Genomic DNA, 15,000 nt, shown 5'->3' with positions numbered 1-15,000 from the left:
CGAGCTGACAAGGTACAAATCTGTCGTTCTGCCCCTGAACAGGCAGTTAACCCACTGTTCCTAGGCTGTTGTTGAAAATAAGAATTTATTCTTAACTGACTTGCCTAGTAAAATTAAAATAAATAAATACATTTTCCCCTGTCACCCAAAAGCACTCGTTACATTTTGAATGCTTAGCAGGACAGTAATATGGTCTAATTCACACACTTATAAAGAGAACATCCCTGGTCATCCCTACTGCCTCTGATCTGGAGGACTCACTAAACAGAGAACATCCCTGGCCATCCCTACTGCCTCTGATATGGAGGACTCACTAAACAGAGAACATCCCTGGTCATCCCTACTGCCTCTGATCTGGAGGACTCACTAAACAGAGAACATCCCTGGTCCTACTGCCTCTGATCTGGAGGACTCACTAAACAGAGAACATCCCTGGTCATCCTACTGCCTCTGATCTGGAGGACTCACTAAACAGAAAACATCCCTGGTCATCCCTACTGCCTCTGATCTGGAGGACTCACTAAACAGAGAACATCCCTGGTCATCCCTACTGCCTCTGATCTGGAGGACTCACTAAACAGAAAACATCCCTGGTCATCCCTACTGCCTCTGATCTGGAGGACTCACTAAACAGAGAAACATCCCTACTGCCTCTGATCTGGAGGACTCACTAAACAGAGAACATCCCTGGTCATCCCTACTGCCTCTGATCTGGAGGACTCACTAAACAGAGAACATCCCTGGTCCTACTGCCTCTGATCTGGAGGACTCACTAAACAGAGAACATCCCTGGTCATCCCTACTGCCTCTGATCTGGAGGACTCACTAAACAGAGAACATCCCTGGTCATCCCTACTGCCTCTGATCTGGAGGACTCACTAAACAGAGAACATCCCTGGTCATCCCACTGCCTCTGATCTGGAGGACTCACTAAACAGAGAACATCCCTGGTCATCCCTACTGCCTCTGATCTGGAGGACTCACTAAACAGAGAACATCCCTGGTCATCCCACTGCCTCTGATCTGGAGGACTCACTAAACAGAGAACATCCCTGGTCATCCCTTCTGCCTCTGATCTGGAGGACTCACTAAACAGAGAACATCCCTGGTCATCCCTACTGCCTCTGATCTGGAGGACTCACTAAACAGATAACATCCCTGGTCCTACTGCCTCTGATCTGGAGGACTCACTAAACAGAGAACATCCCTGGTCATCCCTACTGCCTCTGATCTGGAGGACACACTAAACAGAGAACATCCCTGGCCCTACTGCCTCTGATCTGGAGGACTCACTAAACACAACATCTTTGTTTGTAAATGATGTCTGAGTCTGGAGGACACTATCTGTAATGATGTCAGTGAGAACATCCCTGGCTATCTGTAATGATGTCTGAGTGTTGAAGTGTGCCCCTGGCTATCTGTAATGATGTCTGAGTGTTGGAGTGTTCCCCTGGCTATCTGTAATGATGTCTGAGTGTTGAAGTGTGCCCCTGGCTATCTGTAATGATGTCTGAGTGTTGGAGTGTGCCCCTGGCTATCTGTAATGATGTCTGAGTGTTGGAGTGTGCCCCTGGCTATCTGTAATGATGTCTGAGTGTTGGAGTGTGCCCCTGGCTATCTGTAATGATGTCTGAGTGTTGGAGTGTTCCCCTGGCTATCTGTAATGATGTCTGAGTGTTGGAGTGTTCCCCTGGCTATCTGTAATGATGTCTGAGTGTTGGAGTGTTCCCCTGGCTATCTGTAATGATGTCTGAGTGTTGGAGTGTTCCCCTGGCTATCTGTAATGATGTCTGAGTGTTGGAGTGTTCCCCTGGCTATCTGTAATGATGTCTGAGTGTTGGAGTGTTCCCCTGGCTATCTGTAATGATGTAAAAAGTGTTGGATGTTCCCCTGGCTATCTGTAATGATGTTGAGTGTTGGAGTGTTCCCCTGGCTATCTGTAATGATGTCTGAGTGTTAAGTGTTCCCCTGGCTATCTGTAATGATTTTTAGACTTTTCCCCTGGCTATCTGTAATGATGTCTGGTGTTGACTTTTACTCTGGCTATCTGTAATGATGTCTGAGTGTTGAGTGTTACCCTGGCTATCTTAATGATGTCTGGTGTTGAGTTTTAGCTATCTGTAAATTTAAAAAACAAAAAATTGGTTATGTTTGCGTCATTCAGAATTTGATTATTTACTTTTATTATTTACTTAAATATATTTAAAACCAGATATTTTTAGACTTTTACTCAAGTAGTATTTTACTGGGTGACTTACTCAAGTAGTATTTTACTGGGTGACTTACTCAAGTAGTATTTTACTGGGTGACTTTTACTTGAGGTATTTTATATGAAAGTATCTTTACTTTTACTCAGGTATGACAATTTTTCCCCACCACTGGTAAATGGTAAACTGATTGATTTGAAAGAGATTGTGGGGCCCCTTATCTGTGTAACTCACGTCTGTGGGGCCCCTTATCTGTGTAACTCACGTCTGTGGGGCCCCTTATCTGTGTAACTCACGTCTGTGGGGCCCCTTATCTGTGTAACTCACGTCTGTGGGGCCCCTTATCTGTGTAACTCACGTCTGTGGGGCCCCTTATCTGTGTAACTCACGTCTGTGGGCCCCTTATCTCAGTAACTCACGTCTGTGGGGCCCCTTATCTCTGTTACTCACATCTGTGGGGCCCCTTATCTGTGTAACTCACGTCTGTGGGGCCCCTTATCTGTGTAACTCACGTCTGTGGGGCCCCTTATCTGTGTAACTCACGTCTGTGGGGCCCCTTATCTGTGTAACTCACATCTGTGGGGCCCCTTATCTGTGTAACTCACGTCTGTGGGGCCCCTTATCTGTGTAACTCACGTCTGTGGGGCCCCTTATCTGTGTAACTCACGTCTGTGGGCCCCTTATCTCTGTTACTCACATCTGTGGGGCCCCTTATCTGTGTAACTCACGTCTGTGGGGCCCCTTATCTGTGTAACTCACGTCTGTGGAGCCTTTATCTCTGTTACTCACGTCTGTGGGGCCCCTTATCTGTGTAACTCACGTCTGTGGGATCCCTTATCTCAGTAACTCACGTCTGTGGGGCCCCTTATCTGTGTAACTCACGTCTGTGGGGCCCATTATCTCAGTAACTCACGTCTGTGGGGCCCTTATCTCTGTAACTCACGTCTGTGGGGCCCTTATCTCTGTAACTCACGTCTGTGGGGCCCTTATCTCTGTAACTCACGTCTGTGGGGCCCTTATCTCTGTAACTCACGTCTGTGGGGCCCTTATCTCTGTAACTCACGTCTGTGGGGCCCCTTATCTGTCTAACTCACGTCTCTGGGGCCCTTATCTCTGTAACTCACGTCTGTGGGGCCCTTATCTCTGTAACTCACGTCTGTGGGGCCCTTATCTGCGATGGAGACGCAGCTGAGTATGATGACATCACAGTCGTTCTTGGTGGCGGTGCCCGACTCGCCCACGCACTTCAGCAGCTGGCGCACGGCCCGGTACTGACGCTGGCGCACAAGCCTCTGGCCCGCACGCACGTATACCGTCAAGGCTTCCAGCTGGAAGTCCTAAGAGGAGGAGGAGGAGGAGGAAGAGGGGAAAAAAAACTGTGTTTCATGTTTTATTAACAAATAAATAATATACACTACCGTTCAAAAGGTTTGGGGTCACTTAGAAATGTCCTTGTTTTTTTAAATAAAAGCACGTTTTTTGGTCCATTAAAATAACATCAAATTGATCAGAAATACAGTGTAGACATTGTTAATGTTGTAAATGACTGTTGTAGCTGGACGCGGCTGATTCTTTATGGAATATCTACATAGGCGTACAGAGGCCCATTATCAGCAACAATCAAAAGGCTAATTGATCATTAGAAAACCCTTTTGCATGGTCTAGGGCACGGCATCGCAGAGCAAGCTGTGCCATCAGATACTCTGGGTTCGCGCCCAGGCTCTGTCGTAGCCGGCCGTGACTGGGAGGTCCGTGGGGCGACGCACAATTGGCCTAGTGTCGTCCGGGTTAGGGAGGGCTTGGCCGGTAGGGATTTCCTTGTCTAATCGCGCACCAGCGACTCCTGTGGCGGGCTGGGCGCAGTGCACGCTAACCAAGGTCCCCAGGTACACGGTGTTTCCTCCAACACATAGGTGCGGCTGGCTTCCGGGTTGGATGCGCGCTGTGTTAAGAAGCAGTGCGGCTTGGTTGGGTTGTGTTTCGGAGGACGCATGACTTTCAACCTTCGTCTCTCCCGAGCCCGTACGGGAGTTGTAGCGATGAGACAAGATAGTAGCTACTAATAATTGGATACTACGAAATTGGGGTGAAAAAGGGGGTAAAATTTTATTATAAATAAATTAAATAAAAACTTTTGCAATTGTGTTAGCACGGCTGAAAACTGTTGTGCTGATTTAAGAAGAAATAAAACTGTCCTTCTTTAGACTAGTTGAGTATCTGGAGCATCAGCATTTGTGGGTTCGATAACAGGCTCAAAATGTCCAGAAACAAATACCTTTTTTTCTGAAACTCGTCAGTCTATTCTTGTTCTGAGTAAATGAAGGCTTTTCCATGGGAGAAATTGCCAAGAAACTGAAGATCTCGTACAACGCGGTGACCTACTTCCTTCACAGAACGACGCAAACCAATATTTACATTTCTCCCAACAGACATCGTCACGGAGACGGACGGATATAACTTCCTAGACCATGATGTGACAGCACAGACATTCTCCCAACAGACATCGTCACGGAGACGGACGGATATAACTTCCTAGACCATGATGTGACAGCACAGACATTTCTCCCAACATGGTGTCAGCTTGTCACATGACCACAGTGTTACGTAATAAGGTTTATTGTGAATCTCCAACACAGACGAGACATTTCTGGGTACATTTACAGGCCTTCTGTCAGGATGGGAGTAAGTCCTATGTTTAAGGTTGTAGGAGCAGCAGGTACGAAGATTTTCATTTATCTGGTGACCAATGTTTCTCCTCAGTTTCTTCCTTTAGTTTCTGTTTCCTGTTTTTTTCCCTTATTAGGTTCTGACCTATCAGGTAGAGTTTCAATCAACTGTTAACGTAACTTGGCAACCAACTTTGGTGCTGCAGGTTTTTTTTCTCGCGCCATGCTAGATGCCTTCGTGTTCGTCCAGATTATGTTGAAGCGACTGAATTCGATTTCAGACTTATAAGTACTTAAAGAAATCGGTATTTGAACAATAAAAATGTTTCTTGTAATTGATTGAATGAGTACATGAGTACATATATTATATTGAGGTGAACATGTTCAAAATGTATGATGCCCCTTTGGAACCAGGACTTAACGGTGTTGTCATTAAACACTGGAGGTCAGATTACTTGGTCAGCTACTTGGTCGTCACTTACTTGGTCCTTGGTCCTCTTGTTTGTCTAAACTCATTAGAGTCGACAGTTACTTGGTCCTCTTGTTTGTCTAAACTCATTCTAGTCGAATCCTCAGTTACTTGGTCCTCTTGTTTGTCTAAACTCATTCTAGTCGAATCCTCAGTTACTTGGTCCTCTTGTTTGTCTAAACTCATTCTAGTCGAATCCTCTTGTTTGTTACTTGGTCCTCTTGTTTGTCTAAACTCATTCTAGTCGAAGTTCTTGGTCCTCTTGTTTGTTACTTGGTCCTCTTGTTTGTCTAAACTCATTCTAGTCCTCTTGTTTGTCTAAATCCTCAGTTACTTGGTCCTCTTGTTTGTCTAAACTCATTCTAGTCGAGTCGACAGTTACTTGGTCCTCTTGTTTGTCTAAACTCATTCTACTTGGTCCTCTTGTTTGTCTAAACTCATTCTTCGTCAGTTACTTGGTCCTCTTGTTTGTCTAAACTCATTCTAGTCGTCAGTTACTTGGTCCTCTTGTTTGTCTAAACTCATTCTAGTCGTCGGTCCCATGGTCCTCTGTGTTTCGGTCTCTATATCTAGTATTTGCCATAACAGGTAGTTGCCAACATAACGTTTCAGTTATTTCTTGACTTTAAAGTCGAGGTATTTTCTTTTTAAGACTAATATTTGAGTAAAGTAAGGAAATTCCAGACGTATCCACCTGACTACTTCGTGGGTCACCATACCGGAAATCAGTGTGAATGCAGTCTCTTACCTGTATGACTCGGTATGCGATACCAAACCCCTCTTCGATGTTCTTTCCTCCCAACATCACCTGGAATGTAAATGCAATGACACAGATGTCAGATGGCGCCCCATATTATTCAGCATCGGTTACCGACATCAATACGATCTGTTCATAGCACTTAAGACACTACCATTCTGTTTTATGGCCCCCGTCTATACTCCCCGTCTAGTGCCCTAACGCCCCCGCCTAGTGCCCTAACGCCCCGCCTAGTGCCCTAACGCCCCCGTCTAGTGCCCTAACGCCCCCGTCTAGTGCCCTAACTCTCCATCTAGTGCCCTAACTCTCCATCTAGTGCCCTAACTCTCCATCTAGTGCCCTAACTCTCCATCTAGTGCCCTAACTCTCCATCTAGTGCCCTAACTCTCCATCTAGTGCCCTAACTCTCCATCTAGTGCCCTAACTCTCCATCTAGTGCCCTAACTCTCCATCTAGTGCCCTAACTCTCCATCTAGTGCCCTAACTCTCCATCTAGTGCCCTAACTCTCCATCTAGTGCCCTAACTCTCCATCTAGTGCCCTAACTCTCCATCTAGTGCCCTAACTCTCCATCTAGTGCCCTAACTCTCCATCTAGTGCCCTAACTCTCCGTCTAGTGCCCTAACTCTCCGTCTAGTGCCCTAACTCTCCGTCTAGTGCCCTAACGCCCCCGTCTAGTGCCCTAACGCCCCGTCTAGTGCCCTAACGCCCCCTAGTGCCCTCTAGTGCCCTAACGCCCCGTCTAGTGCCCTAACTCCCCCGTCTAACTCTCCGTCTAGTGTGCCCCAACTCCCCGTCTAGTGCCCTAACTCCCCGTCTAGTGCCCTAAAGTGCCCTAACCCCCGTCTAGTGCCCTAACGCCCCGTCTAGTGCCCTAACGCCCCGTCTAGTGCCCTAACGCCCCGTCTAGTGCCCTAACGCCCCCCCGTCTAGTGCCCTAACTCTCCATCTAGTGCCCTAACTCTAGTCCCAGTGCCCTAAATCGCCCCGTCTAGTGCACTATTCCCTATCTTTGAGAAGCTTTGCTAGTGGGGGCTCACCTTGCAGGCTACATCGATCTTCATCCGTCCCCTAAGCGCTGGGGCCGAACAGAGTGGGAGGAGTGCTGGAGGAGGCAGAGCGCTGGGGGGGTGGGAGGGGCTGGAGGAGGCAGAGGGGGTGGGGGCGGAGCTGGATGTTTCACAGTGATGCAGGAACCGAGTCACCTCCAGCTGGAGCTCTATCGTGTTCATGTGTCTGGTTCAGGAAAACAAAAGGGGAAAATGTCACATGATAGCAGCCTCACTAAAGCCTCACTGAGAGATGGCTGCACTACGCAATTAAATCAGTTATGGTCACACATGCTTACTTTACAAGCCCTTAACCAACAATGCAGTTAAGAACATATTTAGTAAATAAACTAAAGTAAAAAAATATTATAAAAAACAAACAATAAAATAACAATATATATTTTTTTATTTAACCTTTATTGAACCTTTATTTAACCAGGCAAGTCAGTTAAGAACAAATTCTTATTTTCAATGACGGCCTAGGAACAGTGGGTTAACTGCCTGTTCAGGGGCAGAACGACAGATTTGTACCTTGTCAGGTCGGGGGTTTGAACTCGCAACCTTCCGGTTACTAGTCCAACGCTCTAACCACTAGGCTACGCTCTAACAAGGCATATATATATACAGGGGTACCGGTACTGAGTCAATGTGAGGGGGTACAGGTTAGAAAAGAGATGGCTGCACTATGTAATAGTTCAGTTATGGCCCACGGGAAGGACAGATGGCTGCAGTATGGTCATCTTGTCTTTGTGGAACTGAGGTTAGTCACCACCTGGACATATTGGTGAGGTAAAAAGGCACATTTCCTGAAGAAAATGTGTATGTTTGCTTCAGCCGTCTAAACGTTAGAATAGTTCAGTCTCTGCCTCCCTCTGGCCTCCGGGCCCTCTAGCCTCCGGGCCCTCTAGCCTCCGGGCCCTCTAGCCTCCGGGCCCTCTAGCCTCCGGGCCCTCTAGCCTCCGGGCCCTCTAGCCTCCGGGCCCTCTAGGCTCACCTGGACACATCACTAGAAGACATCTTCTTTCTGAAGGAGTTAGAGGTGCTCTTCTTCCTGTTAGTGCTGTTGGTACGTGTTCCCTGTTGCTCCTGAAGGTACGTTCTGAGGTGCTCCTTGGCCCGAACCAGCCATCTCCGCTGGTCTCCCAGCTGTACGTAGGACACGACACCGTGGGTGAAGAACCGGATACACGTCATGGCCGCTCGTACGTGGTCCTGACGGGAGGGAGGAGAGGGTTATTCTGTTTCTAAATCAGGAGAGGAGTAGAGGAGGGGTGGTGTGGTGGGAGGAGTAGAGGAGTGGTGGGAGGAGTAGAGGAGGGGTGGTGGGAGGAGTAGAGGAGGGGTGGTGGGAGGAGTAGAGGAGAGGGTGGGGTGGTGGGAGGAGTAGAGGAGAGGTGGGGTGGTGGGAGGAGTAGAGGAGAGGAGGGGTGGTGGGAGGAGTAGAGGAGAGGAGGGGTGGTGGTGGGAGGAGTAGAGGAGAGGAGGGGTGGTGGGAGGAGTAGAGTAGAGGAGGGGTGGTGGGAGGAGTAGAGGAGGGGTGGTGGGAGGAGTAGAGGAGAGGTGGGGTGGTGGGAGGAGTAGAGGAGAGGTGGGGTGGTGGGAGGAGTAGAGGAGAGGTGGGGTGGTGGGAGGAGGGGTGGTGGGAGGAGAGAGGAGGGGTGGTGGGAGGAGTAGAGAGGAGGGGTGGTGGGTGGAGTGGTGGGTGGAGTAGAGGGGTGGTGGGAGGAGTAGAGGAGGGGTGGTGGGTGGAGTAGAGTAGAGGAGGGGTGGTGGGAGGAGTAGAGGAGGGGTGGTGGGAGGAGTAGAGGAGAGGTGGGGTGGTGGGAGGCGTACAGACTAACCATCATGAACTGTTGTAGCTGGTATAGTGTGTGGAAGTGTCCCCGTCGCTGCAGCAGTTGACAGGAGGAGAGGAGGTATCGGCTACAGACCTCCAGGCCTGGATCTAGGGTCTCCAGTAACCCCTGCAGCATCCCCAGACGACCCCTCTCCAGACTAGGCTGCAATATGCCCTCCAGGAACACCTCCTCTGGACATTCCTGGAGGGCCATGGAGGGAGGGACAACTGTTGAACTCATGTCCCCTTGGTTTCTAATATCTATAAATAGGTGTAATAGGTTTCTAATATCTATAAATAGGTGTAATAGGTTTCTAATATCTATAAATAGGTGTAATAGGTTTCTAATATCTATAAATAGGTGTAATAGGTTTCTGATATCTATAAATAGGTGTAATAGGTTTCTAATATCTATAAATAGGTGTAATAGGTTTCTAATATCTATAAATAGGTTTCTAATAGGTTTCTAATAGGTTTCTAATATCTATAAATAGGTTTCTAATAGGTTTCTAATATCTATAAATAGGTTTCTAATAGGTTTCTAATATCTATAAATAGGTTTCTAATAGGTTTCTAATATCTATAAATAGGTGTAATAGGTTTCTAATATCTATACATAGGTTTAATAGGTTCCTGATAGGTTTCTAATATCTATAAATTGTTTGAGTATACAGTTCCAGGACAATCGATGCTATCCGGCTCGAAGGACCATAACTCATTATTTATTTTAATCAGGCAGATCACTTAAATAATTCTTATTTACCATGACAACCTGGCTCCACCTTAATACAAATCCTCAACGACAACAACAAATAAAGTAGCATTGAACTTGAAGTTCACAGTAATGAGATAAGATCTCCGTAACCTTGACCCCTAACCTCTGACCCCTGACCTTGCTGAGCAGGTGTTGCAGGGCGTCCTTCATGTTGTCATGTCTCATCAGGAAGGAGACCAGGGCCAAATCATTACTTCTAACCCCTGATTATTAACCCCTAAACCTTGACCCCCTAACCTCGGACCCCTGACCTTGCTGAGTAGGTGCTGCAGGGCGTCCTTCATGTTGTCGTGTCTCATCAGGAAGGAGACCAGGGCCAGATGAGTCCCGTAGCTGGACAGGTAGTACAAGCTCTCTTGATACAGGCTGTTGCCCTGACCCTGAACCCCCTCTGGCCAGTCCACTGATCCTCCAGGCTCACAAAGAGCTTCCTCAAGCTCCCTCAGAGACCACAGGATGTCCTCACTGAAAGACTGATACACAGAGCGAAAGAGAGGGAGACGGAGAGAGAGGGAGACAGAGACGGAGACGGAGACGGAGACGGAGAGGGAGACAGAGACGGAGAGGGAGGAGACGGAGAGGGAGACGGAGACAGAGACAGAGAGGGAGACGGAGAGGGAGGAGACGGAGAGGGAGACGGAGAGGGAAACAGAGACGGAGAGGGAAACAGAGACGGAGAGGGAAACAGAGACGGAGAGGGAGACGGAGAGGGAGACGGGAGGGAGACGGAGAGGGAGACGGAGAGGGAGACGGAGAGGGAGACGGAGAGGAGACGGAGACGGAGAGGGGAGAAGGACGGAGGGAGACGGAGAGGGAGAAGGAGACGGAGAAGGGAGAGGGAGATGGAGAAGGAGAGGAGACGGAGAGGGAGAAGGAGAGGGAGACGGAGAAGGAGAGGGAGAAGGAGAGGGAGACGGAGAGGGAGAAGGAGAGGGAGACGGAGAGGGAGAAGGAGAGGGAGACGGAGAGGGAGACGGAGAGGGAGAGGGAGAAGGAGAGGGAGACGGAGACGGAGAGGGAGAAGGAGACGGAGAGGGAGAAGGAGACGGAGAAGGAGACGGAGAGGGAGACGGAGAGGGAGACGGAGAGGGAGAGCGAGACACAAATAAACAAACACACACAGTAAATGATGGTACAATAACAGAAAACGAGGGCGGTTGGTTGCATAACCTAGTTGATCTGCAGTGTTACATAATATCTCTTTATATCCAGATCAACCGGTTTCTATTTATTTTAGTTGATTTATTTAACTAGGCAAGTCAGTTAAGAACAAATTCTTATTGACAATGACGGTCCTCGGAACAGTGGGTTAACTGCCTTGTTCAGGGGGCAGAACGACAGATTTTTACCTTGTCGGGGATTCGATCTAGCAACCTTTCGGTTACTCGTCCAACGCTCTCACCTGCTATACTGAACGAAAATTTAACAAAAAAATAAAACGCAACACGAAATAATTTCAAAGATTTTACCGAGTTACAATTCATATGAGGAAATCAGTCAATGAAAACAAATTCATGAGGCCCTAATCTATGGATTTCACATGACTGGGATTACAGATATACTATGTCGGTCTCAGAGCTTGGGGTGTGGATCAGAAAACCAGTCAGTATCTGGTATGACCACCATTAGCCTCATGCAGCGCGACACATCTCCTTCACACAGAGTGGATCAGGCTGTTGATTGTGGCCTATAGAATGTCGTCCCACTCCTCTTCAATGGCTATGTGAAGTTGCTGGATATTGGCGGGAACAGGAACACGCTGTCGTACACGTCGATCCAGAGCATCCCAAACATGCTCAATGGGTGACATGTCTGGTGAGTATGCAGGCCATGGAAGAACTGGGACATTTTCAGCTTCCAGGAATTGTGTACAGATCTTTGCGACATGGGGCGGTGCATTATCATGCTGAAACATGAGGTGATGGTGGTGGATGAATGGCACGACAATGGGCCTCAGGATCTCGTCACAGTATATCTGTGCATTCAAAATATGTACTATAAATACAGTCTATATCAATACAGTCTATACTATAAATACAGTCTATATCAATACAGTCTATACTATAAATACAGTCTATATCAATACAGTCTATATCAATAAATACAGTCTATATCAATAAATACAGTCTATATCAATAAATACAGTCTATATCAATACAGTCTATATCAATAGTCTATATCAATAAATACAGTCTATATCAATAAATACAGTCTATATCAATAAATACAGTCTATATCAATACAGTCTATATCAATAGTCTATATCAATAGTCTATACTATAAATACAGTCTATATCAATACAGTCTATATCAATACAGTCTATATCAATAGTCTATACTATAAATACAGTCTATATCAATAAGTCTATATCAATAGTCTATACTATAAATACAGTCTATATCAATAAATACAGTCTATATCAATAGTCTATATCAATAGTCTATACTATAAATACAGTCTATATCAATACAGTCTATACTATAAATACAGTCTATATCAATACAGTCTATACTATAAATACAGTCTATATCAATACAGTCTATACTATAAATACAGTCTATATCAATACAGTCTATACTATAAATACAGTCTATACTATAAATACAGTCTATACTATAAATACAGTCTATACTATAAATACAGTCTATACTATAAATACAGTCTATACTATAAATACAGTCTATATCAATACAGTCTATACTACACAGTCTATACTACACAGTCTATATCAATACAGTCTATACTACACAGTCTATAACACAGTCTATACAACACAGTCTATACTACACAGTCTATACTACACAGTCTATACTACACAGTCTATACTATACAGTCTAAATCAATACAGTCTAAATCAATACAGTCTATACTATAAATACAGTCTATATCAATACAGTCTATATCAATACAGTCTATATCAATACAGTCTAAATCAATACAGTCTATACTATCAATACAGTCTATACTATCAATACAGTCTATATCAATACAGTCTATATCAACACAGTCTATATCAACACAGTCTATATCAACACAGTCTATATCAACACAGTCTATATCTACACAGTCTATACTACACAGTCTATACTACACAGTCTATACTACACAGTCTGTACTACACAGTCTATACTACACAGTCTATACTATACAGTCTATATCAATACAGTCTAAATCAATACAGTCTAAATCAATACAGTCTATATCAATACAGTCTATATCAATACAGTCTATATCCATACAGTCTATATCAATACAGTCTATATCAATACAGTCTATATCAATACAGTCTATATCAATACAGTCTATATCAATACAGTCTATATCTATACAGTCTATACTATACAGTCTATACTATACAGTCTATACTATACAGTCTATACTATACAGTCTATACTATACAGTCTATATCAATACAGTCTATATCAATACAGTCTATATCAATACAGTCTATATCAATACAGTCTATATCTATACAGTCTATACTATACAGTCTATACTATACAGTCTATACTATACAGTCTATACTATACAGTCTATATCTATACAGTCTAAATCAATACAGTCTAAATCAATACAGTCTATACTATACAGTCTAAATCAATACAGTCTATACTATAAATTGTAACTTCCCATTTTTTTATAGATTAGATTATTATATAATATATTTCTATACTATTGTACAGTTTGTGTTTTTAGGTATTATGTGATATATTATACCGTTTAAACACCAAATGAATGTCCCCTAGGTGGAATAATACAGACTAAGACTAGGTCTACTATGGGAACGTTAAGACTAGGTCTACTGTGGGAACGTTAAGACTAGGTCTACTGTGGGATACGTTAAGACTAGGTCTACTGTGGGAACGTTAAGACTAGGTCTACTGCGGGAACGTTAGACTAGGTCTACTACGGGAACGTTAAGACTAGGTCTACTACTATAAATTGTAGACTAGGTCTACTGCGGGATACGTTAAGATTAGGTCTATAATATATTTTAAGACTAGGTCTAGTTTGGGTTTTAAGACTAGGTCTACTGTGATATAGGTTATGTCCGTTAAACAGGTCAAATGAATGTAAGACTAGGTCTAATACGGGACGTTAAGACTAGGTCTACTGTGGGAACGTTAAGACTAGGTCTACTGCGGGAACGTTAAGACTAGGTCTACTGTGGGAACGTTAAGACTAGGTCTACTGCGGGAACGTTAAGACTAGGTCTACTGCGGGAACGTTAAGACTAGGTCTACTGCGGGAACGTTAAGACTAGGTCTACTGGGAACGTTAAGACTAGGTCTACTGCGGGAACGTTAAGACTAGGTCTACTGCGGGAACGTTAAGACTAGGTCTACTGCGGGAACGTTAAGACTAGGTCTACTGCGGGAACGTTAAGACTAGGTCTACTGCGGGAACGTTAAGACTAGGTCTACTGCGGGAACGTTAAGACTAGGTCTACTGCGGGAACGTTAAGACTAGGTCTACTGCGGGAACGTTAAGACTAGGTCTACTGCGGGAACGTTAAGACTAGGTCTACTGCGGGAACGTTAAGACTAGGTCTACTGCGGGAACGTTAAGACTAGGTCTACTGCGGGAACGTTAAGACTAGGTCCACTGCGGGAACGTTAAGACTAGGTCCACTGCGGGAACGTTAAGACTAGGTCCACTGCGGGAACGTTAAGACTAGGTCCACTGCGGGAACGTTAAGACTAGGTCCACTGCGGGAACGTTAAGACTAGGTCCACTGCGGGAACGTTAAGACTAGGTCCACTGCGGGAACGTTAAGACTAGGTCCACTGCGGGAACGTTAAGACTAGGTCCACTGCGGGAACGTTAAGACTAGGTCCACTGCGGGAACGTTAAGACTAGGTCCACTGCGGGAACGTTAAGACTAGGTCCACTGCGGGAACGTTAAGACTAGGTCCACTGCGGGAACGTTAAGACTAGGTCCACTGCGGGAACGTTAAGACTAGGTCCACTGCGGGAACGTTAAGACTAGGTCCACTGCGGGAACGTTAAGACTAGGTCCACTGCGGGAACGTTAAGACTAGGTCCACTGCGGGAACGTTAAGACTAGGTCCACTGCGGGAACGTTAAGACTAGGTCCACTGCGGGAACGTTAAGACTAGGTCCACCGTGGGAACGTTAAGACTAGGTCCACCGTGGGAACGTTAAGACTAGGTCCACCGTGGGAACGTTAAGACTAGGTCCACCGTGGGAACGTTAAGACTAGGTCCACCGTGGGAACG

The 15,000-nt window shown here is 45.6% G+C and overlaps 1 protein-coding gene across 1 annotated transcript in view; it reads right to left on the bottom strand.

Moving 5' to 3' along the window:
- The window catches only part of zfyve26 (zinc finger, FYVE domain containing 26), a 118,564-nt gene that overhangs the window by 2,093 nt on the left and 101,471 nt on the right, over window positions 1–15,000 (bottom strand). The window contains 6 exon segments of the mRNA XM_046367552.1: window positions 3,362–3,544; window positions 6,091–6,150; window positions 7,139–7,334; window positions 8,142–8,359; window positions 8,989–9,186; window positions 10,011–10,232. Of these exon segments, the coding sequence (XP_046223508.1) occupies window positions 3,362–3,544; window positions 6,091–6,150; window positions 7,139–7,334; window positions 8,142–8,359; window positions 8,989–9,186; window positions 10,011–10,232 (1,077 nt within the window).

The sequence above is a fragment of the Oncorhynchus gorbuscha genome, linkage group LG10, assembly GCF_021184085.1.
Source record: "Oncorhynchus gorbuscha isolate QuinsamMale2020 ecotype Even-year linkage group LG10, OgorEven_v1.0, whole genome shotgun sequence".
Taxonomy (NCBI): domain Eukaryota; kingdom Metazoa; phylum Chordata; class Actinopteri; order Salmoniformes; family Salmonidae; genus Oncorhynchus; species Oncorhynchus gorbuscha.
Note: the sequence above shows the minus strand (reverse complement) of the source record. Positions and strands in the feature narration are given on the sequence as shown.